Here is a 26342-nt window from a genome sequence, read left to right on the forward strand (position 1 = left end):
CTCATAGTGTTGTGGTCAGAAAAGATGCTTGATATGATTTCAATTTTCTTAAATTTACTAAGGCTTGATTTGTGTCCCAAGATATCATCTATCCTGGAGAATGTTGCATGCTCACTTGATAAGAAAGTGTAGTCTGCTGTTTTTGGATGGAATGTCCTATAAAAATCAATTAAATCTGTCTAGTCTGTTGTGTCATTTAAAGCTTGTGTTTCCTTATTAATATTCTGTCTGGATGATCTGTCCATTGTTGTAAGTGAGGTGTTAAAGTCCCCCAATATTATTGTGTTACTGTCGATTTCCTGTTTTATAGCTGTTAGCAGCTGCCTTATGTATTGAGGTGCTCCTATGTTGGGTGCATATATATTTATAATTGTTATATCTTCTTCTTGGATTGATCCCTTGATCATTATGTAATGTCCTTCCTTGTCTCTTGTAATATTCTGTATTTTACATTCTATTTTATCTGATATAAGTATTGCTAATCCAGCTTTCTTTTGATTTCCTTTTGCATGGAATATCTTTTTCCATCCCCTCACTTTCAATCTATATGTGTCCCTAGGTCTGAAGTGGGTCTCTTGTACACAGCATATATATATGGGTCTTTTTTTTTATCCATTCAGTGAGCCTGTATCTTTTCTTTGGAGCATTTAATCCATTCACGTTTAAGGTAATTATCGATATGTATGTTCCTATGACCATTTTCTTAATTCTTTTGGGTTTGTTTTTGTAGGTCCTTTTCTTCTCTTGTGTTTCCCACTTAGCATTTGTTGTAAAGCTGGTTTGGTGGTGCTGAATTCTCTTAGCTTTTGCTTGTCTGTAAAGCTTTTGATTTCTCTATCGAATCTGAATGAGATCCTTGCTAGGTAGAGTAATCTTGGTTGTAAGTTCTTCCCTTTCTTCACTTTAAATATGTCATGCCAGTCCCTTCTGGCTTGTAGAGTTTCTGCTGAGAAATCAGCTGTTAACCGTATGGGAGTTCCCTTGTATGCTATTTGTCATTTTTCCCTTGCTGCATTCAATGATTTTTCTTTGTCTTTAATTTTTGCCAATTTGATTACTATGTGTCTCAGCATGTTTCTCCTTGGGTTTATCCTGTATGGGGCTCTCTGCACTTCCTGGACTTTGGTGGCTATTTCCTTTCCCATGTTAGGGAAGTGTTTGACTATAATCTCTTCAAATATTTTCTCAGGTCCTTTCTCTCTTCTCCTTCTGGGACCCCTATAATGTGAATTTTGTTGCATTTGATGTTGTCCCAGAGGTCACTTATGCTTTCTTCATTTCTTTTCATTCTTTTTTCTTTTTTCTTTATTCTCTTCTGCAGCAGTGAATTCCACCATCTGTCTTCCAGGTCACTTATCCATTCTTTTGCCCCTGTTATTCTGCTATTGATTCCTTCCAGTTTTTCATTTCAGTTATTGTATTCATCTCTGTTTGTTTTTTCTTTAATTCTTCTATGTCTCTGTTAAACATTTCTTGCATCTTCTCGACCTTTGCCTCCATTCTATTTCCAAGGTCCTGGATCATGTTCACTATCATTATTCTGAATTCTTTTTCTGCAAGGTTGCCTATCTCCACTTAATTTAGTTGTTTTTCTGGGATTTTGTCTTATTCCTTCATCTGGTACATGGCCCTCTGCCTTTTCATCTTGTCTATCTTTCTGTGAATGTGGTTTTTGTTCTACAGGCTGCAGGATTGTAGTTCTTCTTACTTCTGCTGTCTGCCCTCTGGTGGATGAGGCTATCTAAGAGGCTTGTGCAAGTTTCCTGATTTGAGGGATTGCTGGTGGGTATAGCTGGCTTTTGCTCTGGTGGGCAGAGCTCAGTAAAACTTCAATCTACTTGTCTGCTGATTCATGGGGCTGGGTTCCCTCCCTCTTAGTTGTCTGGCCTGAGACGACCCAACCCCGGAGCCTACCTGGGCTCTTTGGTGGGCCTAATGGCAGACTCTGGGAGGGCTCTCGCCAAGGAGAACTTCCCAGAAGTTCTGCTGCCAGTGTCCTTGTCCTCATGGTGATACACAGCCAACCCCCGCCTCTGGAGGAGACCCTCAACACTAGCAGGTAGGTCTGCTTCATTCTCCTATGGGGTCACTCCTCCTTCCCCTGGGTCTGGATGCACATACTACTTTGTGTGTGCCCTCCAAGAGTGGAGTCTCTGTTTCCCCCAGTCCTGTCAAAGTCGTGCCATCAAATCTTGCTCTCCTTCCAAGTCTGATTCTCTGGGAATTCCTCGTCCCATTGCCGGACCCCCAGATTGAGAAGCCTGACGTGGGGCTCAGAACCTTCACTCCAGTGGATGGACTTCTGTGGTATAAGTGTTCTCCAGTTTGTGAGTCACCCACCCAGTGGTTATGGGATTTGCTTTTATTGTGATTGTGCCCCTCCTACCATCTCATTGTGGCTTCTCCTTTGTCTTTGGATATGGGGTATCTTTTTTGGTGAGTTCCAGTGTTTACTTGCAATGATTGTTCATCAGTTAGTTCACCTCAGCTTTTCAAAAGAGAATTCTTGGCTGTTGAATAGCTCAGGCAATTCATGAGATTATTTATTCTGTTATATAATAACAAAGGTCTTCCATAAACACTCCTCCATAGTGTTAAAGAGACCTAACGCTTTAGAAAGGAAAAAAAAAGCCTACTTTTGAGAGTGATTACTCATTATGTATAAGACACTATATTTTGGGGACTTAGCATCCATTAATTTATTATCTTCACAAAAACCCTTCACTGAAGCTATTGACATCCCTGTTTTACAGACGAGGGCCCTGAGGCTAGGGGAGGACAAGGGATGTCCTTAAAATTATCCTTGCTTAATCCAAGGTAGAACTGATATTAACCCAAGACTGTCTGACTCCAGAGTATGGTCTCTTTCACCCTACCCTACCACCTCTCCACTATTATTTTAGTTTGATTAGGGACCGATTTTCTAGTTACAAAGGTGAAGGAAGAAGATGTCTTTTTTCTCCAGCTAGGCAGTAACATGTAGTGGTTAAAAACATGGGTTCTAGAGCCCGATTGTCTGAGACAACTTATTTTTTATTTGAACTTGAACATATAGTTTAGATTTTTCATGCCTCAATTTCTTCAAGTGCAAATAAGGTTAATAATGGCCCCAGAACTGCAGAGAGGGCTGAAGAACTTTGCACCTGCAAAGAGCTTTGTATTGTAAGCGATCAATAAATGTTCCCATTATACTTGCCATTGCTACTGTTGTTGTCAGTGGCATCTTTCCACAGAGGCCACAGCTACACAGAACAGGAACAACACTCAAACACATTTTCATGCCACCTCCTGCCCCCCTAAGTCCCAGTCATGGAGAAACAAGAAGATCCCCTAGCCAAAAGTTATTTCTTGTCACTCACATAGAGTTCAGGCACACCCAAGGGCTGGGAAAAGTGGATGCTGTTATTTGCAACCTATATATGATTAGGAAAATGAAATCATTCCTTGCTTGGTCAGAGGAGTAAGAATGCATCTATCTGCCATTCGACAGTGCAGAACCAGCAGCTTGAACTGGGGATATGTCCTATTGCCATAGGCTTTCCCAGAGAGAGGACAGCCATGTGCCCCCTTTGGGGGCCAGTCCAGCCTAGCAAAAATATTGAGGGTGGCAGGATAAGCAGGGGCAGGCAGCTGAATATTTTCAGGAGATTCAAGCAGTCAGGCAGATCATTCAGGTAGAAGTTTGAAAAACTTTCTAACTAAAAGTCATTCATCCACTTATATACCAAGCATGCTATTGACTCCAAACTACCACATTATGATTAACTTGCACCAGCCAGTTTTATAACTGAGGTCTGCAGGCTCCGACTACCTTAGGGAACATTCTGGTAACCAAAGAAATAAAAGCTTGTTAAAAGTGATAGTTGCTTGTGTGCCCACGAAATATCACACCCCTGAAATTGTTCTCTGCTTTCCTTTATATTTTTTAGGGTGAGCCATCTTGTCTGGGATAGTTTGTTATGCCCAGTAATTATTTCCTTACAGGAAGTTGTTCCCATTTCAATCTCGGCTTCTTAATCTCTTTTAATCAAAACAAACAAACTAATAGACAAACAAAACAAAAACCCTGGAGACACTGATAAATGCAATAGGGAAAAATAAGGAAAAAAATTAAAATTCACAGGGATTTTGACCTGGAGGCCTGGCCTTTCTCAGAGTCTGGAATAATGTTAAAGTGTGGCTCTACTCGTCAGAAAATACTTTTCCTCTCAGACTAGTGAGAATTCTAGGTGGATCCCCCTTTGGATTGGACATCCATTTAACATGACTCAACTGCCCTTTGTCTCTCTTTGATCCTTTTTTTTTTTTTTTTGTCTTTCCTATTTTGCTCTCTTTCCTAACTGACCTCTCCTTCTGGTCTCCAGTTTAGTTTTCTGGAAAAGGCTCTTGTTGGCCCAGCTCATCAGCATCAGCTGAACTTTTGTGCCTAAACCAATCACAGGACCCTGCTATCTGCATCTGCTCAGGGTCCCCCACTGAACCCCAAGCTCTAGTCATAGAAGGCACATTGGCCTTTGTTAGCCAATGCTGAGGGAGGTGGCTTCCATTGGCTGATAGACTCCATGTTTACCCAGCACAGTAAAAGAACTAAAGTTATTCTTTGACAATTTAAGGGGCTGTTTTAGAATTTTTTAATAAATATTTTAAAATATTAATTTGAGACATTATTTAAATTTTTATTGTACCTCTTGTGACAGAGTACTTTTTTTTCATTGAATTTCTTTTTATCTACTCCAGGGATTAGGAAAATGTTCCTGTAAAGGGCCAAATAGTTAATATTCAGGCTTTGTGTACTTTGCTGCAGCTACTCAACTCTGCCTTGCAGTACAAGAGCAGCCACAGACAATACATAAACAAATGATGGCTCGGACAAAACATTATTTACAAAAATGGACCATCCAGCCGGATTTGACTGTGGATTGTCCTTTGCTGATCCCTGATCTTTGCCAGCACAAGTGCACTTATGCTGTGCTCACATCCCTTCACACCCTACACTCATTTTGCTTTTCTGTATTTCCTTGTTGCTGTATTGCAGAGCTCACTCATCCTGAGATGACTTATTTCCACAGTATTGCATGGAAGGTCCTCTGTTGTGAGGCCACTCAGGGTCTATTAAGTGGAGATAAAACATGAATTGCCCTAAAAGAGAACGGATGCCTCAGAAACATCATCAAATGCATTTGGGGGAAATTTCTAGTATTGTTAAATGGAATGTTTTCTCCTAGAAATTATGAGAATGGTACTTCTGTAACATATAGCATGCATGTCTGCTTAGGCACAGGTATTTTGTTGAAAATCAAAATGATAATGCTCTCTCCTGCCAAACCTATAAGATGCTCCAATGATAATGTGGGGGTGGGAGAGTATCAGAACATATATGTCTACTCTTCACAACTGTCTTAACTCAGTTGTTCTCTCCTAAAATGAAGTTGTTTTTGTTTTTGTTTTTGAGCCACTCTATCCAAAACCTGGCTGTCATTTCTAAGTCCTGGGGTATGCTACCACCATTTTACCTTTCAAAAAGCAAATTTTAAAACAACCCCCAGAGGACTTCCCTGGTGGTGCAGTGGTTAAGAAGCCACCTGCCAATGCAGGGGATTGGGTTCAAGCCCTGGTCCGGGAAGATCCCACATGCCACGGAGCATCTAAGCCTGTGCGCAACAACTACTGATCCTGTGCTCTAGAGCCCGTGAGCCGCAACTACTGAAGCCTGTGCACCTAGAGCCCGTGTTCCGCAACGAGAAGCCACTGCAAGGAGAAGCCCACGCACCGCAATGAAGAGCAGCCCCCGCTCGTCATACTTAGAGAAAGCCCGTGTGCAGCAACGAAGACCCAACGCAGCCAAAAATAAAATAAATTAATTATAAAACAAAACAAAACAAAACAAAAACCAATCCCCAGCTATGAGATTTCTCTTCCCAGATGGTAGAGATGTATGTTATGGGCTTGTTTACAGGATGAATTTTATTCCAACTGTGAGCTACTTATTCTTCCAACAATAGTTCTTTACAAGTTTGTCTTTCTTCCTTGGTTGCTATAGCTTTTGATCTGTCATAAGTGATCAATGTGGTATTTGACTCCAACAGAATGAACCTTTTCTGTGTATAAGACAACAATATTTTGGCATATTTCAGCTCATGTGGACCTCCTGCCTGAGCTGTCTCAGCACGTAGAGGCAGCAGGGCATCCAGAATTTCTGCACATCTCTTCCTTGGGGGCATGAGCTTCCCTGTAGTTTTAGATTTTTCACAGTTGCTGATTTCATCCAGGAATATCACTGTGTGAACTTTCTTCTGAAGGTGATAGCTTGTGTGAGTGGCAGGGGATACTGAGGGAAAGTGGAAAGAAGAGAGTGTCCTTATATTCCTCCAGCACTATTGTTAGAGCCTGCATGCCTGTTATTTTTCTTTCACAATTCCCCCTTTTGTAGCAATTTCCTTACAATATTTCAGATAATATTTGTTACATAGGAATAAGTTATGTCATAACACACCTACCATGATTAGCAATGTCAGTAAAGTTTAAGAAGGGATGTTTAGTGAACGGAAAATTATAAACAGAATCATCCCTTTACAAGTAAAATTCAGGAGTACTGAGAATTCCAGGGTAATCTCAGTCTAAACACACGTGAGCATGTGTTTGGATCTGAACAAACCCAGTGATAGGGTGGATGATCTGCCTTATCTGGATCCCTCCAAGGAACTCGATTGTGTTTGTTGTCTACAGATTCAAGCATACAGGGTCCTGGTTTCTCAGACATCCTTGCAGTCTATTTGCATGTGCCAGTTCAGAGTCCAAGCTGAGCGCATTCACATTATGTTGCTTTTCCATATTTTCTGGAACAACACAGAGCAAAACAGGAACAAAACAGTCAGTAAAGCTCCCAGGAACTTGCAGATTAAAGTGAAGATAAATAACTCACCAAGGGACTGTAACACAATGTGATAACTGACATAATGGAGATTACCCCATTGGGTTCTCCAGAAACACATAAAATGGGAACCTCACCATGGGAGTTGTGGGAGCACGAGATAAGGGAAAACTTCCTCCCCGTGGAAATCTTCAAGCTAAATGATATGCTTCTACCTTGGTGGAGGAGATAAGAGAGTCAAGGAGGACATCCCAGGCAGAAGAACAAAATGTACAGTTACCTGGAAGTGAGGGGGAGGATGGCAAACTCACATGCCCTCTACCAACTGCTTTGTCCTCTCTTCTCCTGAAATGACAATCCCACCTAATTTTAATTCAGTCTAAAAATTTTAACGTCATGCCTGATCTATTTTCCATTATATCCCACACCTGTTCCATCAGCAGGGATAGGAAACTTAGTGATTTTCATGTACATATTCATCCATCCCTTATTTCATAAACTTATTTTTGAGATGCTTACCATTTAGTGACTTCAAGACTTTAATTAAATAAATGTTAATGAAGCAGATAATGAAGCAAGACATGCTTAAACTTTGGAGCCAGACACAATTGGGTTGGTTCCTTGATTCTACCTTTCACCTTCTAACTTTGAGAAGGTCCCTTGAGATCTCCAGACCTTCGAACATGGGCAGAAAGAAGCTAATTATGTGTTGCTCAGAGTGCCTGCCTCAGGGTCATTCAATATTAACAAGTAGCAGTTCCTGTCTCCTCACTTTCCATCCCAGCTTCCACTTCTCTTTTGAAACTTTTTTAAAATTAATTAATTTATTTATTTATTTTTGGCTGTGTTGGGTCTTTGTTGCTGGGCTTTCTCTAGTTGTGGCGAGCGGGGGCTACTCTTGCAGTGCACGGGCTTCTCATTGTCGTGGCTTCTCTTGCTGTGGAGCACAGGCTATAGGTGCGCGGGCTTCAGTAGTTGTGGCACACAGGCTCAGTAATTGTTGCTCATGGGCTCTAGAGTGTAGGCTTAGTAGTTGTGGCGCACGGGCTTAGTTGCTCCATGGCATGTGGGATCTTCCCGGACCAGGGCTTGAACCCATGTCCCCTGCATTAGCAGGCAGATTCTTAACCACTGTGCCACCAGGGAAATCCTGAAACTTCTTTTATTGCATTGTTAAATGGACATTGCCTCTTCTGTTTGATTTTGAGCTCCTTGTGAGCCTCGACTACATGTTTTGTGTTTGTTTTTTTAATAAAATGCTTTTTTGGTTTATGTTTCTATTTTTGCTTAGTTTTAGTTTGCAGGGGAGTCCCGTTCAGTCAGCCTTTGGGTATAGGAGGAAGAATGCATGGTTTCCATTTTGGCTTCCTCAAGCATGGAGAAAGGGGAGATGCAGGAAAAGCAAAGGATGCAGGACTATCTGACATGGGGCATGAGTTTGGGACCCAGGTCTGTTACTCTTAAGTTATTATATTAACCTTTTGAGCCTCAGTTTCCTCATCTCTAAAATGAAGTTAAAGATTCTCAGTTTTTATCCTGCCTACAGGATCATAGCTGAACATTTGTCTCAATCAGTTTACAGTCTTAACTCCCACTCTGTCCATGGGCAGGACCACAGGGATGTTCCCCAACCCCCTGCAGTAGCATTCCAGGTTCCATTTCCTCCTCTTCATTCCTTCACCTGTCCCCCACCCCCACCCCCATCGTTTTCATTCTGTGGCCAGTACTTTGTTTTCCCCTCTGTAGTGACTATTTGGAATTGATGATTTAGTAGGAGAGCCTACTTGCTTTGTAATTCTGACATCATCTCTGCACACCGTATTTCATAGTCCCCTTGCCTTCAATGGAGAATAGTCCTGGGGGCAGTCTTGCCCCATTTCTACCCCCACCTTCATGTGCTTCCCCTACTATCCCTGATGCAGAGGGACCGTCTTTTCTGGAAGGGAGTGCATATGTTATTCAATTCCACTTAATGAGGTAAGCAATGAAATATGTTTAAGAGAATATGAATAGGGCTGTAAGTATAGCTGTGATAGCTTCCTGAAAACTATTTCAGATACTTCTTTGTGCCATGACAATTACTTGAGTTGTTTTCTATCCTGTGTACAAGTTTAACTTGTAAATGTCTTTAGCAACAACAACAATGAAAACTGGGTAAACTCTATTTAATTGGATGAAGATGTCACCTGTTTGTTTTTTGGTTTTTTTTTTTTTTTGTAAATTTAAGCAGGACATGTCAACAATTGTCCTGCTGCTGTGATGTTCTGCTCAAAGTTATTGGGCTCTTCAACTGAATGGACTCTGGTTTGGACATTCATATCTTTTAGAGTATGCAGACCTGGTAGCTGGATTTGCCACTGCCCCGAACTAGAGGGAGGGGTGTGTGTGTGTGTGTGTGTGTGTGTGTGTGTGTGAGTGAGGGCTGCATTGCCACCCTCTGGCAATGCAGCCCTCTGTCTGTGAACAGAGCCAAATTCAGCAGGATCAGATGATGCAGAAAACACTGGCTGCTTCTGTCCAGCAAGCTCAAGGTAGAGGGTCTGACACTACCTGAGACCCCTGCTCTGCAACTGAGCAAATCATATGCTCTAAATGGGAAAAGTGTAACTCTCACAGTTCTCAGGGGAAAGAAGGTCACTGAACCAGAAATATTGTGAGACTTGGTGAAAGGGTGATGCAGAAGGAAGAACAATAGACATTAAATGATTGTTTCTTGAAAGCTGAGCAGGGTGAGAACCTTCATGACACTGTTATGCAGGGAGCAGTCAAAGCACTTCTACCCAGTGCTTGGGACTCACATGCTGTATAGACAGTGTGAATAAAGCTATGTCCATTTTTGTATCTTGCTCTTTGGGAGGAATCACCTACCATGTCGTGCACACACTAGGTTTCTTACATTGTTTCAGGTGATTGTCAGAAGTAGATAGAAGTGTGGTGTCCCTCCCTTGCACAATCACTCAGGCAACTGTTCCTAATGTCTTCTCCAGAGTTTTCATTGTCACTTACTCAGTCTCATACACAGGCAGAATATTCTGTTCCATCAGTCCATGTGTCTATTTTTATGTCAATACCATAATGTTTTGATTACTATAGCTTTGTGGTACAGTTTGAAACCAGAAAGTGTGATGCCTCCTGCTCCATTCTCCTTTCTAAGGACTGCTTTGGCTATGCAGGGTCTTTTGTGGTTCCATATGAATTTTAGGATTGTTTTTCTATTTCTGTAAAAAAAAAATGCCATTGGAATTTTTATAGGGATTGCACTGAATCTGTAGATTGCCTTGGGTAGTATGGACTACTCAACTTGAAAACATCACTCTGCTCATAGTTCATAAACGTTTACCACAATGTTTCATATTTATTTTTATATGCCCATCTTACCAGCTAGATACAGGATTTGTAGAATTCTACCTTATTTATCTTTATAGCCAAAGTATAATTCTAGAGCAGTGTCTGATATGGGATGCAGGAGAGACTCCAATAGACACAGACAGTAACGTCCACTAATAAATTTTAATCCTGTTCAGAGATGAAGCCCTTATGAGTTATTCCAGTGGGTAGTGGCTACTCCATTAGATTGATCTAAGCAGCTATTTTTTGCTTTAGAAAAGCAAACGTTCAGCCTTTTTTGAAGTATTTACAATTCCTTAGCATGTCACACAATCCTTTTAAAACATTCGTTTGAATAGCTTATGTTCCAAAACATAGTGTATTAATAGAAAATTTGAGAAATAATAAGGCCAACAGAGCATGAAACAACTGCCATTGAGAAGATAGTTTATTATTCACATTCCCAAGCAGGGGGACCACAGCCTGCTCTCAGGGACCCATGAAGGAATACCCAGCTGTGTCAGGAGGCCCAGGAGAAGGAGGAACTGTGGGCAAAAGCCTTTTTTGTGGCCTCCACAGGAAGCAGTGGGTGAGGCAGAGTAAGTAGGCTTAGAATTCGCTAGTTTGAATAATTTCAGCAGACTCTGGGGCATGGGGACTGTCCTTAGTTGTCTAGTACCTGAGCCTGGAGTGACTGGGACAGATGGACATTAACCCAAAGGGTGAGATCCTGATAAGGTGGTGGTTGGGAGTGTGCTCTCTGAATTGGTTGGTTTGTATTTGAAAAGTACACTCATAAGCTAGTGGCTTACTACCTCTAGGAATCGGCTAATCCTGGGAGGGGCCGTCCCTTCAGGGTCAGCAAGGCCCAGACGTCAAAGCAACAGAAATAGAAAATAAAAGACATGGTTATTACAGTCCATAACGCCAAAAGATATTTATTTTTCTCTAAGCAAGAATGGACATATGGGCAAGACAGCAGACTCTGCAGCTCTCTGGATACAACTGCTGTTACAAGACAAGAACGATTGCTATGATATGGCTAGGACAGAGTAAACTTGAATTCTCTATGTATTTTTCTTGAAGATTATATACATAAACACCACAGAGACTTGAGAATTTTCCAGATACCTTAAAATCTATTTGATTCAGCTATAGCCGGATGCTTGAATCACTTTCCTTATGGGTCATGTGTGGTTTATCTTGCTTCTGGATATATCTTCCAGAGATTCTTTGCAAGTATCCTCTGTTGCTTCTGCCTCTGTCAAACCATTACTGTACTTACATTTTGGAACTAACCCTGTCATCTTCTTGGATCCTGTAGCTTACTCCATGCTGAAATAAACTTGTCACCAAGCTCCTGTTGGTATCACTGCTGGATGACAATTTGTTTCTTTTAACTTAACTGGGAAGGAAGGACATGGATAGCTACAGCATAAGATTATTGTATATCCATAATTACCCTCTACTGCCCTTTGTTTAGGTAAAAGAGATGAAACTAAAAAGTCACGTTTTGTAATGACAGAAGGATCACTTGATGCAGGTCTTTCTGACATCAGCGCTTGTGAACTTTTTTTTTTTATTTTATTATTGAAGTATAGTTAATTTACAATGTTGTGTTAGTTTCAAGTATACAGCAAAGTGATTCAGTTTTATATAAATATATATTCTGTTTCAGATTCTTTTCCATTATAGGTTATCACAAGATATTGAGTATAGTTTCCTGTGCTATACAGTAGATCCTTGTTGTTTACCTATTTTATATATAGTAGTGTGTATATATTAATCCCAAACTCTTAATTTCTCTCCCCCCTCAACCCCTGCTACCCCTTTGGTAACCATAAGTTTGTTTTCTATGTGTGTGAGTCTGTTTTTGTTTTCATAAATAAGTTCATTTTTGTCATATTTCAGATTCCACATATAAGTGATATAAGGTATTTGTCTTTCTCTGACTTACTTCACTTAGGATGATAATCTCTAGGTCCATCCATATTGCTGCAAATGGCATTATTTTGTTCTTTTTTATGGCCAAGTAGTATTCCATTGTATATATGTACCTCATCTTCTTTATCCATTCATCTGTTGATGGACATTTTACTAATATTTTTAATAGAGATTCCATGTTGAAGTGATACTGTTTTCAATATGCTGGGTAAATAAAATTTATAACTAAAGTTAATTTTTCCTTTTTTGTTTTTGTTTGTTTGTTTGTGTTTTGCTTCTTATACTGTGTCTTGGCTGCCTTAAATAGATTTGAACAAATACAAATCTAGAGTCACAGTGCTGGAAATTCAGATCTCCGGCTCTGGGGTAGGGCCCAGTTACAGGTGTGTTTGAAAAACTTTGCAGTTATTTCAGAGCTATAGCCAGGGTAGAGAGCCACTGCCTAGAGTGCAGAGGCCTCTGCTTTGCTGTCTGGTACCCAACCTGACTCAGGACAGCCCCTGATGGGATACTTAACAACATGGGCCTGAGAAGTGCAAATAGCTACAGGGCTATCACCCTAAGTAGCTGTGCAAATAGCTGACTTTGTAGATGATGCTTATAGATCATGCCAGGTCACCCCTAATATTTAAGGCAATAGGAGTTAAGATTCCTTTAACTTATATCTCACCTGGCTGAGGGAGGTGGAGATCCATTAAACCAGACTGGGAAGGGTTGGGTGTTACTTTGGGCCTGAGTGTTCTCTGAAGCAAGATTTAAATGGATTTAGTGGATTCGATTTCTCACTCTATCAAAACAAGTCAAACAGTAAAAGACCTATAAACCACTAGGTCAGATTCTCCCCATTGTCAAGAAAGTAGCATGTTATCATTCCAAGTCACATGTCTTGCTCTTAGAATGTAACTTTGCCAATGAACAGTGAATCCTAAATGATAAAAACTGGGATTAAGAGTATGGATTGGGGGACAATTATTACAGGTTCAGAAAAAATTGAGTTCTCACACCCTTTAACCCTGAAGCCAGAAGTCAAAGACTGGTTTTATGATAGCATTGTAAACTCACCAATAGATTTATTTTGATTGAATTTGCTTTTTACTTATAATTTATTTGTGGGAGAAATAGCACTTGGAAAGCCAGTGCATGTTGAGCATACCAATGGGAAGACCCAGTGCTTTCCATTTTTTTTCCTAATGTGTTTTATAACATTCACTTATCTATAGTCGGCCAGAGCTGTACTGTTTGGGAAAGGAGGGAGAGAGATAAGGGATTATTATGAGAAGGTTTATATTTGGTGGGGACTGTGTGGGAAGAAAAGGAAATTACAGGTTGAGAATAAATGTGTTTATGAATTTAAACTGTTATTTCACCCTTAAATATCAAATTTTATGTATAATGTTCATCTCAAATCACTTTGTATGGAAATAAGATAAAATATAATTTTGAAAGTTAACATTTTATTATGAAGTAATTATTTTACTTTTTCACAGTATTTTAAATGATGCCCTGCCACAGTGGATGGTGAAGAGCAACAGAATGAATCCCTGGGGTAAAAGGACCCCTTTCTTAGAAAATGTTGGCTTTTTTTGTTACCTCACCAGGCAGAGGGCCCAACCAGTAAAATATCATTAGACATCCAACCCAGAAGCTGTTGAGTTCAACGAAAGCCTACTGAATACCCTCCCTTGTACAGAGCAAGCACAAGCCAGGTGCAAGGGTCCAGTAATGAAGATGCTCTTGCCTTTGAGGGCTCTCAGACTGGGCTGTGGGAAAACAGATATGTGCATCTTTGACACAAGACAATGCAGTTATGGAAAGATGCAAAAGGAATGCAAATGGGCCCTTGAGAAGAGTTTTCAGATTGGATAGTACTTACATTGTATAGTATTTATTCTGATAGTATTTATGGATCATTGGCTATATTAGTTTGTTAGGACTGCCCATAACAAAGTACCACCAATTGGTAGTTAAACAACAGAAATGTATTGTGTCAGTATTGTGTCATAGTTCTGGAAGCTATAAGTATAAGATCAAGGTGTTGGCAGGGTTCGTTCCTTCTGAGGGCTGTGAGGGAGAATCTGTTCCTGCCTCTCTCCTGGCTTCTGGTGGTTTCCTGGAAATCTTTAGCCTTCCTTGACTTGTGGATGCATCACCCCAAACTCTGCTTCCATCTTCACATGGCGTTCTCCCTGTACGTGTTTCTCTGTGTCCAAATTTCTGTTTTTGATGAGGACACAGTAATATTGGATTAGGGTCCATCCTAATGACCTCAACTTGATCATCTGCAAAATGCTATATCCAAAGAAGTTATTTACAGTTATTAGGGTTAGAACTTCAAAATCTTTGTGCAGTGGGGGACACAAATCAACCCATAATGGTGGGAGTTCTGCAAGTAGGGAAGAGGAAGGGGCTTCCAGGTAGAAATAACACCACGCTAAAGATATGGAGCATTTCAGTACCTCCTGGTCATCTCAGCTCCTCTGCACTCAGATGGTTGGGCTGGACCCCTGTCCCCTCTGCCAAGCAGCATTCTTGGAGATCCTTGCCGTAAGGCTAGGCTGTCGCTTGTTCAATCTTCCTGATATTCTCATCATGTACTCTCTCACTGCCCCTCCCTGCCGGTGTGTGTTTAATCTCATTGATCTCAAGGTGAGGACCCATTTCATTTGCCTTCAGGACCTCTTTCGCCTTAATGAAATACTTTTTTTTCTTTAATAGTGCAGTAATCAGGCCATTGAGCGCTTGTTCATTTTTGTCTTCAAGTTCAAGAAAAGACAACTTCAACTTCAAGAAAAGTGCAAATCCCAGTTTCTAACATTCTAAATATTCTCTTTCCTTTCATTCTCTTTCCTGATCACAGTTCATTTGCAGTTCCTTGTAAGCTCCTAATATTTTAAACTATCTCCAACATTTGTTGGTTTTTAAGAACAAAATTGGGAGGAGGCTCTTTTTTCTAAGAATAATGAAAACTGAAATAAATCCACTTAAACTTAATCCAGTTAGAATTATGACAAAAATTCATAGGCTTACAATCAGGGAGAGACTGACCTACCCAGATTATGAGGTTGACTTGATGAATAGAAATAAATGCTAGAATTAGGCAGGGAGGAAAACTAGGATGAAGACTAATTTCATAAATGGTGGGATCATTAGTGAACTTGTTGTCTTATAATGACTTTTGCTTCTCTGTGTAGACTTTTGTGTGTGTGTGTGTGTGTGTGTGTGTGTGTGTGTGTGTGTGTGGTACACAGGCCTCTCACTGTCATGGCCTCTCCCGTTGTGGAGCAAAGGCTCTGGACGCACAGGCTCAGCGGCCATGGCTCAGGGTCCCAGCCGCTCCGCGGCATGTGGGATCCTCCCGGACCGGGGCACGAACCCATGTCCCCTGCATCGGCAGGCGGACTCTCAACCACTGCGCCACCAGGGAAGCCCTCTTTGTAGACTTTTATCTGCAGGGCTTCCGATAATGAATACTTGGATAAGAAGGAGCCTTGGTGATATTGCTAGGTTGACTTTCATAATGAACTATCAGAGTAATCATGCTTGCACTGACACCTACTGGTGGCATCACAAAGGGTCTTATTTGCATATGTTGACGATGAGGTGGTCTAGGCAGAAAAGTCTTGCTCCTGTATATGACTTACAGGCTTACAGGTGTGTGTGTGTGTGTGTGTGTGTGTGTGTGTGTGTGTGTGTGTCCATGTTTAAGCTTCACATTACTTGGATGTCAACACATTTCAGGAAATCATGCTTGAGTTTTATCTCTTACAGACTTAATTAAAACTGATGGTACATAAGAATGATTCCCAAGAGGCAGTGGGATCCCAGGGCTCCATATTTGGAGGGGATGTGGAGCTGCCTTTTAGAACATTTCCCATTCCTTCACATATACAGGGATGTGGTCACCCACACTTCTATCCTTAACGTAGAGCTAACTAGAGGGACATGGTATATAAAAGCTGCAGCTATGATTTTCTGTGGGCATAATTTTTTTTTTAATGTAGTAGAGTTTAACAAGTATTCACAGAGAGACTTTTAGCAGTCTAAAGAGAGTTACAGCTTCCAAAAGCATTTTCCTCAGGCAGCTTTGCATACTAAGACCTAAACTGTAAGCTGTCTGGTTTAGCAAACAGTGCTGTACCCACAGGTTTTCCAAGGATTCTGGGTCTCTGGGGATCAGGAGCAAACTGAGAGTCTGTTTGGGGAAGAATGTAAAAGACAGAGCCCCTCCTCAAGGAGGATCACATGAATTTCATCTGCTAAAACATCTGGATAGGAAATTCAAAACTACTAGTAGAAAAATTCAGTTAACAAGAGGCAAAGTGCAAGGAATGAACAGTAAATAAAACGACAGTAAAATAAATTCCCTCAGTATTCCTTCAACAACTACTGACAGTCAGCAAGTCACTGACTGCCTGTGGGTAAGGTGAGTGTTGCATTAGAGAAGTAAAGTATTTTAAAGGCCAGTTGTTTTGTTTTGTGTTTTTGCTTCAACACTGGCTTCAGGAGAAAAAGGGAAAAGGAAGGAAACTGGCATTTTGTGTATCCATTACATGCCACTAGATGGACACTTTATTTGTGCTCTCCTATTGAATCTGTAAACAAATATATGAAATATGTAGTATTTTCCCCATTATTGATAAAGACAATGGTTGAAAGAAGATAAGAACAGTTGTAGCTGCTGTTTAAACCAAGGGGTAACACTGGCCAACCACACTGCTCACTGAGTGAGGTGGGTTCAGGGGAAGAGTGGGGTTAGCATAGGGCAGCACTGGTGTCTTTCAGAGTCTTGGGCCAGGCTGCCTGCCAAAAGGATTCTTTCCACTGGTCCAATGTCAGTTTCCGAAAATTCACCATAATGTTATTACCTTCTCTTTTTTCCACCTTCATATAATATGAAACATGATCATATAAAAAGAGAGGAGGGCTTCCCTGGTGGTGCAGTGGTTGAGAGTGCGCCTGCCGATGCAGGGGACACGGGTTCGCGCCCCGGTCTGGGAAGATCCCACATGCCGCAGAGCAGCTGGGCCCGTGAGCCATGGCCGCTGAGCCTGTGCGTCCGGAGCCTGTGTTCTGCAACAGGAGAGGCCACAACAGTGAGAGGCCCGTGTACTGCAAAAACAAAACCAAAAAAACAAAACCAAAAAAAAAAAAAAAGAGAGAGGAGCGAGTCCTGTGCACCACAGAAGAGAAAATGGAACAGAGTTGGGAGACAGTGTAAACACACTTTACCAATTCCTGTCGAGCCAAAGATTGGTTTTGCCCTCAGAAATGACTTTATAATCTGGGTTTTTAAAAAATGGAATGCAAAAATATTGATGTTCCATAGAATAATAACAACAGTTACCATATATTAGATAGAACCAAATTAAACGGCCAATGTCCAGCTATTTATTGCCCCCATGGCAAATTTTATATTGGTTCAGACTAATACTTAATGATTACTCCAAGTTAGGCACTGCAATACTCTGTATATTCTAACTCACTCAATCCTCACAACTTCTGTACAGTGAAGTTCATGGTTGCCTCATTACAAGTAAGGCATTCTCTGCTTTCAGGAGTTACGCTGGAATTCTAGATCCTAAATCCAGGCTAAGTGGTAGAAGACAGGGTAGGTTTGGAGAAAGTGCATTTACCTTGCAGTACGTGGGATATGCATGACAGAGGACCCAGGGAGCCGCGGGGGCTGCCTTCATGGTTCCGTTAACTTGCTCATGCAGGTTCTCCAGCAACCTCTACGTCACTAAATTAAAGGACTTTGTTTTATTTGGCCTCTTAGAAGCATTTAGTAGCCTATTTTTCTAGAAAAAATCCCCTGCATCTTTTCTTCCATGGCACTATCAGGTTTTATTATTGTTGTTTGTTTTATTTTCCTTTTATTTATTTATTTTTTCTTGCCTGATTGGCTGCTCCTTTTTTTTTTTTTTTAATCCCCTTTGCAGGATCCTTGTCTTACACTTCCATGAAATTTTGGAGTCTCTCAAAGCTCTATCTTAGAATAGAATGCCTAAGATTCTCTTATTACTCTATATTTTCTCTTGGGGCTGTCTTATCAACACACTTGGTTTCAGTATATGCATAACCCCAAATATTTTTATCCAGAACCCTGTCTCCTCCTCTTAACCCAGATCTATACATGTAAATGTCTACTTTACACTGCCACTTGGCTATCTTATAGGCTTTTAAAACTCACCAACTCCAAAGCTGAATTTGATATCTTTCCTTTTAAGTCTGACCCCCCTCCAATAAGCTCCATCTTAGTTAAGAGCATCCTTGTCTGGTCCCTTAAGTATTTTCAGCCTAACTGCTGGGCTTCCCTAGTGGCTCAGTGGTTAAGAATCTGCCTGCCAATGCAGGGGGCACAGGTTCGAGCCCTGGTCAGGGAAGATCCCACATGATGCAGAGCAGCTAAACCCCTGCGCTACAACTACTGAGCCTGCGCTCTAGAGCCCGCGAGCCACAATTACTGAAGCCTGTGCTCCTAGAGTCCGTGCTCCATAACAAGAGAAGCCACCACAATGAGAAACCCGTGCACCTCAACAAAGAGTAGTCCCCACTCACAGCAACTAAAGAAAGCCCACACGCAGCAATGAGGACCCAACGCAGCCAAAAATAAATAAATTTATTTAAAAAAACCTAACTGCTTTTCACTTCTGTTTACTGTCCACCATGGTTGTTACTACTATCGTAGAAACATTCATCATGTCTACGCTGATATAATGGCCTTCTAACAGGACTCAGCATTTACTTTATCCCTTCTAATCTTTTCTGTAAATTGCAGGAAAAATAAGTGTAAATATTATCACATCACACTTCTCTTCTTTCAAAATTTTCAGTACCTTCCTGCTATTGTAAAGACATGTTCACTGTATACCATGTTCCTGTTGTTTCCGTGTTGCTCCGCTAAGCTGGGAGAGTATAGAAAATAACTTGTGCAAAGGCCCTGGGGTAAGGTAAATAACTTCCAGATTCCTGAACATGCCATTTTATCTCCTACCACAGGGCCTTTGCACAAGTTGTCTTCTCTTCCTGGACCACTTTGCCCATCCCCATTCTTCTTGCCTAGTTGGATCCTATTTTATACTTAAAATCTCTGGTCTCTGTGATTAGGTCAATTTTCCATATTATATTATTTTGTAGGATTATATACCTCCTTGTTATAACATTTATTACAGTCAGCATTTCATATCATTGCCTTTATTTAGACAGAAAATTGAAATTTATAAAGGTAAAGTAGTATACTTTTGGTTACTCATATGAAAGGTGGCTAAAATAAAGTCAGATCCAAAATTGCCAGACTCCCAACCCCTTGCTTCCTGCTCCTCAGTGTGCTGGTTCTTGTGTAGCACTCTGAATCAAAGGCATTGAGAGCACCATCATGGTAACTACACCTGGGTCTATAAATCCACTCGCAGTCTTTGGAGTTTTAATTTCACTCTTGATTTTGAACTCAGAAATGATTTTATGCATTTCCCCAGGCTATATCTGACTAGCTTTAAAAACTAACAAAGGGCTTTCCTGGTGGCGCAGTGGTTGAGAGTCCGCCTGCCGATGCAGGGGACACGGGTTTGTGCCCCGGTCAGGGAGGATCCCACATGCCGCGGAGCAGCTGGGCCTGTGAGCCATGGCCGCTGAGCCTGCGTGTCCAGAGCCTGTGCTCCGCAACAGGAGAGGCCACAACAGTGAGAGGCCTGCGTACCGCAAAAAAACAAAAAAACAAAACAAAACAAAAAAAACACCCAGTAGATGTTATGCGGAGATCATTGTTTAGTGGATACAGTCTTATTTCTTTTGTTTTAATAGGTATTGTTATCCACCATTTTCGCAGTTCTTTTTATTGGCAGAAGCAGGGTGGGGTAGATTATTATATGTAAATCATGCTTATTCCATTAGAGTCATCAACTCACAGCAATTAAGTGAAATGGAATTCTTTATAAGTTGGTACATCTACTTGTTTCCAAATTCAGTTGGAAGATTTAATGAGCTTACAGATGTGGATGGAAAGGATGACATTCTTTAAGATGGCAAGATGCCCAAACAAGGTCTCAATGACAGGTTTTTTTATCTCTTTAATTTGAACCTTTCAAAATTTAAAATGTCAACCAAGGCTTGCTAGGGCCACACGATTGCCCCTTTTCATTTAATCAGAAATGTGGATAATGTGGTATTTCTCTTAAGTTTACTTTCTGTTTTTTGATACTCCAGTCTTAATAAAGACATTGAAAATGTAAATAAAGCCTAAGAGGGGAGAGAAGAGAGGATAGTTCTTCTAATACATTGTTTCCCAATACACTGCTGCAGAAAAAAACTTTAAAATGTAGAGTCGTATCTGAAGAGAGGATATAGTGCATGATCTCAGGAAAGAAGGAAAGGAGAGAGAGAGGGAAGGAGGGATGGAGGGAGGGAGAATGAAAAGAAGGGAAGGGAAGGAAAAAGGGAGGGGGAGAGAGGGAGAATGAAAGAAAGAAAGGGAGGGAGGGAGAAAGGAAGGAAGGGAAAGAGAGAGAGAGAAAGAAAGGAAGGAAGAAAAGAAAGGGAAAGACTATAGTCTCTGTGCTGTATAAAGAGAGAAATGAAGACAAGAGGAGGATAATTAACAGAAAGAAAGTTCTGAGATCTATGGATAAAAAGGTCTTGATGAGATGGAAGAACTGTTTCAGTTGACATATTTCAGAAAACGAGCTAGAAGTGTAAATGTCAATGTCTGAAAAGTGAAATGCTTGTTTTTGAATTCTTGTCACTTTTTGCAATGTAAGATGCTCTAAGATATGACCTTGGTAGTAGAGGTTGAGGTTACTGTGCCAGATCATTGGTATTGAGGAATGAGTAAATATTCACATGTATATTGAAGTTCTCTTTCATTAATGATGTCAATCATAGTAATGGGTGGATGAATGGGAAACTGATGGCCAGGGACAAAATCAGAAAATGCAGTGGCATCAGTATCACATAAATTGGAAGCCATCACTAGCATAGGAAAGTTCTGATAGCAGATTATTTCGGGTCCCACCATAATTTTTAAAATGTATGTTCCCAGTATGTTCTCAGGTCATGAAATATATTTTGATAATAAGATTCATAATTGTGGTATCTGTGTATGAGTTCTGATTTAGCCGTGCACATACAATAAATAAATAAAAACAGCTGTCCTATAGACCTTTGCAAAGAAACTGAATCATAACGTCCTCATGTTTTCCTATTCATGACAGGAACAAAACTTTGCTTTGAAAGGCTCCTACCAGTTCAAAAGTATGAGGACGGAGATTGTCTCCGCTGTGCCGTGCTAACATCCACTCTACGTCTCTTTTTCAAATTCACAGAGAGTGAAGAAGTTTATCAGAGGCAGGTGCTGTCAATTTCATGTATCATCTTTGGAATTGTCATCGTGGGCATGTTCTGTGCAGCATTCTACTTCAAAAGCAAGTAAGACCATTTCTCTCAGTGTTAAAAGGTTACTTCTCAGAGGAAGTACTTTGTCTTTCTTTAAAGTGCTGAGCTCAGTACTCAGTCTGAGCTCCAGGCAGAGGGATTTTGTGCAAATTGTGTCCATGAGACTTCCATAAGTAACTCTCAATCTTTTGTAGCCTGTGGTGAATGTGTACAGTGTGTGCATGCATGTGTGTGTGTGGTTTATCTTTGATGCACATAGTGATCATTCCTCTCTGTGATCATGAACATTCTGTGTTCTTTGCACTTTTGATTGCCTGCCAGAATTAATGGCTCAACATTTGCCTGTCACTAAGGGGTTAATAACTCTTCTGAAAAAAGAGGTCACTGCTATAGACATAAACATTATCAACTAGTATCTAGCCTTTCATTGAAAAAAACCCAAACAATTTCCTTTTATAGTGTTTTTACCTGCTACCCATCAAGGTTTTAGCCAAATATGAAGTATGAATACTGTAAAATCTACTTTGCTTCACCATTTAGGATGCACATCTAGAATATGCCCTACACGTACCTTGCCAAGAAACCAAACCTTCTGCCAAAAGCACTGCTTTTTTGGGGCTAATAAGGTAGAATTAAAAATATACATATATATGTATATAAGTATGTATGTGTATATACATATATATTTACTCCACATAACTTTGGTAGAGGTATCTTATTTATGTAAATGACATAATCTACAGTTAAAATAAGAAATGCAGATAAAAATATCAAGTTCCTTGGTTTCTTGGAACGTATGCAGGCCTTGAGAATTTGGCACAGATTCTGTTCCTACAGCTTGTCGGAAATCCAAACCAACATGTAATTGCTTTACATTGGACCTGTATTTATTCTACCCATTTGCTCTTCTAAATATGGACCAATTTCCAAATACAGTCTGTGATACCTGTCTTCATGTTGTATATGTTGATCTTTAAAAAGAACAGTGATGAATGATTTTAAAAAATAATGGAAACTCGGGTATGAATCCAGAATTAGTGACTATTTTTTTTAAATATACTATTTCAGAATAGGTTTAGATTTGCAGAATTACCATGAAAATAGTACAGAGCGATCCAATGTACTAGAATGTACACTGCCCAGAGAGAGTCAGGACTTACCCAAAAGCTTGTATTCTCTTGCATTCTCTTATGTATGTTTTCCTTCCCATAATCCTTCAGAAAACATTCTCTTATGTATGTTTTCCTTCCCATAATCCTTCAGATGCTGACACTCTGGTCCTTTCTCCATTCTCTTGTCGCCCGTGGTATGGCATGACCTCACCCGATGGAATATTACAGCACATTGTTAGCTGATGAAAGTTTGAACGTAGGTAACATGAAGAGGTAGAAGTGAGCAGCACCTTCCTGAATTTAGGGGATTTTCTGACTGAGTTAATTGAACCCCAACAAGGGCTTTGAAGGGCACACTGAAAGAAATTCTTTTCTCCTCACTCCCAATAAGCCCGTATATTCCTATAAGTAGTTAATTGAACTATTAATTGAGCCTTTCATATCTGACTGATACGGCTCACATAGCAATTATAAATTATTCTAGGTTTTCTTTTTGCTTTTAACTCATATGGGCTAAGAAGTGTAAGGCTGGGAGCCCTTAGTAGACTTTGGAAATGCAGGACATGATTCAACTCTAAAAATGGAATCAGAATAGGAGAAGAGATGTTCCAGGAGCAGAATAATTTGTTCCAGGGACAAATAATTATCACAACCGGGAAAGCACAGGAGGAAAAAGGAGAACTGGTGCTACCAGTAGAAAGCAGATGTGCTCCTAACTTGCCCTGACTATAGGTTATCACCCTCTGAAGTAAGAGATTTTAGATCACAAAGCAAGGCTTTTAAGGACAGGCAACGGATGTTCTGATATGATGCTATGATTCCCTTCAGCTGTGGCGGTCTTAGTCCCCCAGCTGCTAGTACACAGCTATAAGAGTTACCTGAGGGCTTCCCTGGTGGCGCAGTGGTTGAGAGTCCGCCTGCCGATGCAGGGGACATGGGTTCGTGCCCCGGTCCGGGAAGATCCCACATGCCGCGGAGCAGCTGGGCCCGTGAGCCATGGCCGCTGAGCCTGCGCGTCTGGAGCCTGTGCTCCGCAACGCGAGAGGCCACAACAGTGAGTGGCCCGCGTACCACAAAAAAAAAAAAAAAAAAAAAAAAAGAGTTACCTGACCCAAGATAGCCAGCATCCAATGACAGGTCAATGTGAAGCTTTGAAGGCCTAGACCTTTGCCCCAATTTGGGGTGCAAGGCCATGCCAGTTTCAGAGCTCCCCGTGGGATTTGCAGAGGTTTTCACTGAGACTGTATCACATTCCAACTTCTCCTTCTGCCCAGTCCTGCTTCCTTCCCTTCATTTCCACAGACGTTGATCCAAAGAGCCCTCCCTAATAAAAATCCTGCACGCCATCTCCATCTCAGTATCTGCTTCCCCAGGAAGGCAACCTGCAACATTACGAAAAACGTCTCCCGATGGACTGGTGATGCCTGATATTCCACCACTTTACACCTCATTTCTTTCTGATGAATTGAGCCAGAGCAACTTAAAGCTCACTGAACTATGGAATCAGACTGACATTGTTAGGCTAGTGGGTTCCAGTGCGAAATGCCCGTATCTTGTCTTCCCCAGAGCAACTGCTCTCATGAGAGAGCTAATGGTATTTCAGGCAGACACTTCTCACTTCCTTTGGTCCATTTGCTGAGGGGAGGAGGAAAGAGCAAAAATGTGTGTGCTTGGGAGATCAGAGGGATGATGGGGAAGGAGGCAGGTTCAGAAAAGAAAGCCCATTTATTCTGGAATATTAGTGAGTCAGTATGGGAGCAAGAAGAGAGTAAAGAAAACCAAATTATAAAAAGGATTTAGGAAATGCAGTCAGAAATTTTTATCAGGAAAATTCCTTTAGAATTTTACATTTCCCAGATGCTAAATTATGGAATTACTGAAAAGATCATTAGTATTTCTACTATTTAATTCTTAGGAAATTAATTGTGTCCTGACTCTGTGCCAAGCCCCCTTTTACTACTTCATGATGATTCACTCAGTAGAACTTCCTCATCTCCAGTTTGCTTCATCAGTGAATCCCTGATAGGATTTTGTGGCTAACATGTGCTTCTTAAAATGCTCATATGATAGATTTGTTTCTAACAATAGGCTACAGATTAGCTGTTAGGAAGTAGATAGATTATTATAAGTGACTTAAAGCAACTGAGATAAAAGCCCCCCAAATGATTGAAAAGATAAAATAAATATTTAAACAGAGCTATATCACACCAGTATTGTAAATTCAGAGGAGATAATGATGCTCCAAGCCTCCAAATCCTGTAGCAAATACTGTGACTTGCCTGTGAGAGAGGCAATTAACAAGATCCCTTCTTTTATCTTGAAGCCAGTGTTCTAATTCCTCTGCAGCATCTGCCCATAAAATTAAGCATGTGTTCTCACATTTAGTTTCCACAATATTTATGGAAGAGAGCTTTTCCAAACTCCATTGACAGATGAGGAAACTGAGGTTCAGAGAAGTTTTGGAAATCAATCATTTTGATTTGGGGAATCAAAGCAAAGCTGGGGGGTGGCAGAGCCAGAATTCAAATCTCAGTCACTGTGATAACTCGAGCCCATGGTGTATAGAGTGCTGTCTCTACCTGGAAAAGCTCACTGCAAGAGATGGTGCACAGTCTCCACCAAAGGCTCTCTCCTAGGCACGGACCTTGGAGAAGAGGCAAAAAAGTCTAGGGGGGATGATTCTGCAAAGTTTGTTTGCTTTTTTGTTTGTTCATTTTATAGGTACTGAGTCTTCTGCTGATAGATAATTGCTGTAGAGCTCTTGGGAGAGAGCAGCTAATAAGCCAGTAATTGTCACATCCTTCTGATATAGCCACTGAATGGTCAGAACAACAGTCACTCCACATCTGCAGAAATATTTTACTTGGAGTCCAAAACCTGAGAATAATCTCAGCCTTCCCATCAAGAAGATGCATGACCATGGGCAAGTGGTTTGACAGTTGTGAGCGGTGGCTCAAAGTGCAAAGTACACAGCCATACTCACTGGATTCAAATCCAGCTCTACCACTTACTAGCTATGTGACTTTGGGCAAATTATTTAACTTCTCTGTGCCTCGGTTTTCTCATCTGTTAAATGAGTATAGGATTAATGCCTCATTGCACACGAATTATCGTGAAGAATAAGTAAGTTGAGATATGTAAAACACTTAAAATGATGCTTGGCACATAGTAGGTGCTCTTTAAGAGTTAACAATTTTTATTATTTACAAAAGTTCTAATAAAAATCTACATTCAGGGCTGATGGTAAAAATAAATGAACTGTTTCTAAACTGTAAAAAAGAAAATATACCCCTGTTATGGTATATGTGGAAGCTATGCAGTCAAGCCACACTTATTTGAATTGGACAAACATAAATGTAACTTTGCAAGTATGTTATATGTGGTTGTTAGGTCCAAGCTTCAAAGATTTCCAGTTGTCACTTCTTCAAAGTATTCCTAATTCTTTTCATTTGAGCACTCAGGGATAGGGACCTCTTGCATCCAATAGGGACAGGACAAGGAATTACATTTCTATCTGTCTTTGGAGTGCCACTGGGTGTGAATCCTGGATGATAACAGATAATGCCAGTATTTCTTGGTGGGGTTGAAGATGAAGGGAGGATTCTCTTTGTTAAGTGAGTTTATCTAGCTTTAGCAAATGACAAATATAGACGTTGGGAATGAATGAACCTCAAAAAATATGAATAGAATAAATTTATGTA

The 26342-nt window shown here is 40.7% G+C and overlaps 1 protein-coding gene across 7 annotated transcripts in view; it reads left to right on the top strand.

Annotated features, from left to right (window-relative positions):
- Window positions 1-26342, top strand: part of NRG3 (neuregulin 3) — a gene marked incomplete at both ends in the record, with an annotated part of 1082027 nt that overhangs the window by 1016382 nt on the left and 39303 nt on the right. For all 7 annotated transcript variants that reach the window (XM_079713078.1, XM_079713075.1, XM_079713079.1 and 4 more), the window contains one exon: window positions 21460-21562. In XM_079713078.1, coding sequence (XP_079569204.1) covers window positions 21460-21562 — 103 coding nt within the window. The remainder of the gene's footprint in view (window positions 1-21459; window positions 21563-26342) is intronic.

The sequence above is a fragment of the Hyperoodon ampullatus genome (genome assembly GCF_949752795.1).
Source record: "Hyperoodon ampullatus genome assembly, chromosome: 1".
NCBI lineage: Eukaryota > Metazoa > Chordata > Mammalia > Artiodactyla > Ziphiidae > Hyperoodon > Hyperoodon ampullatus.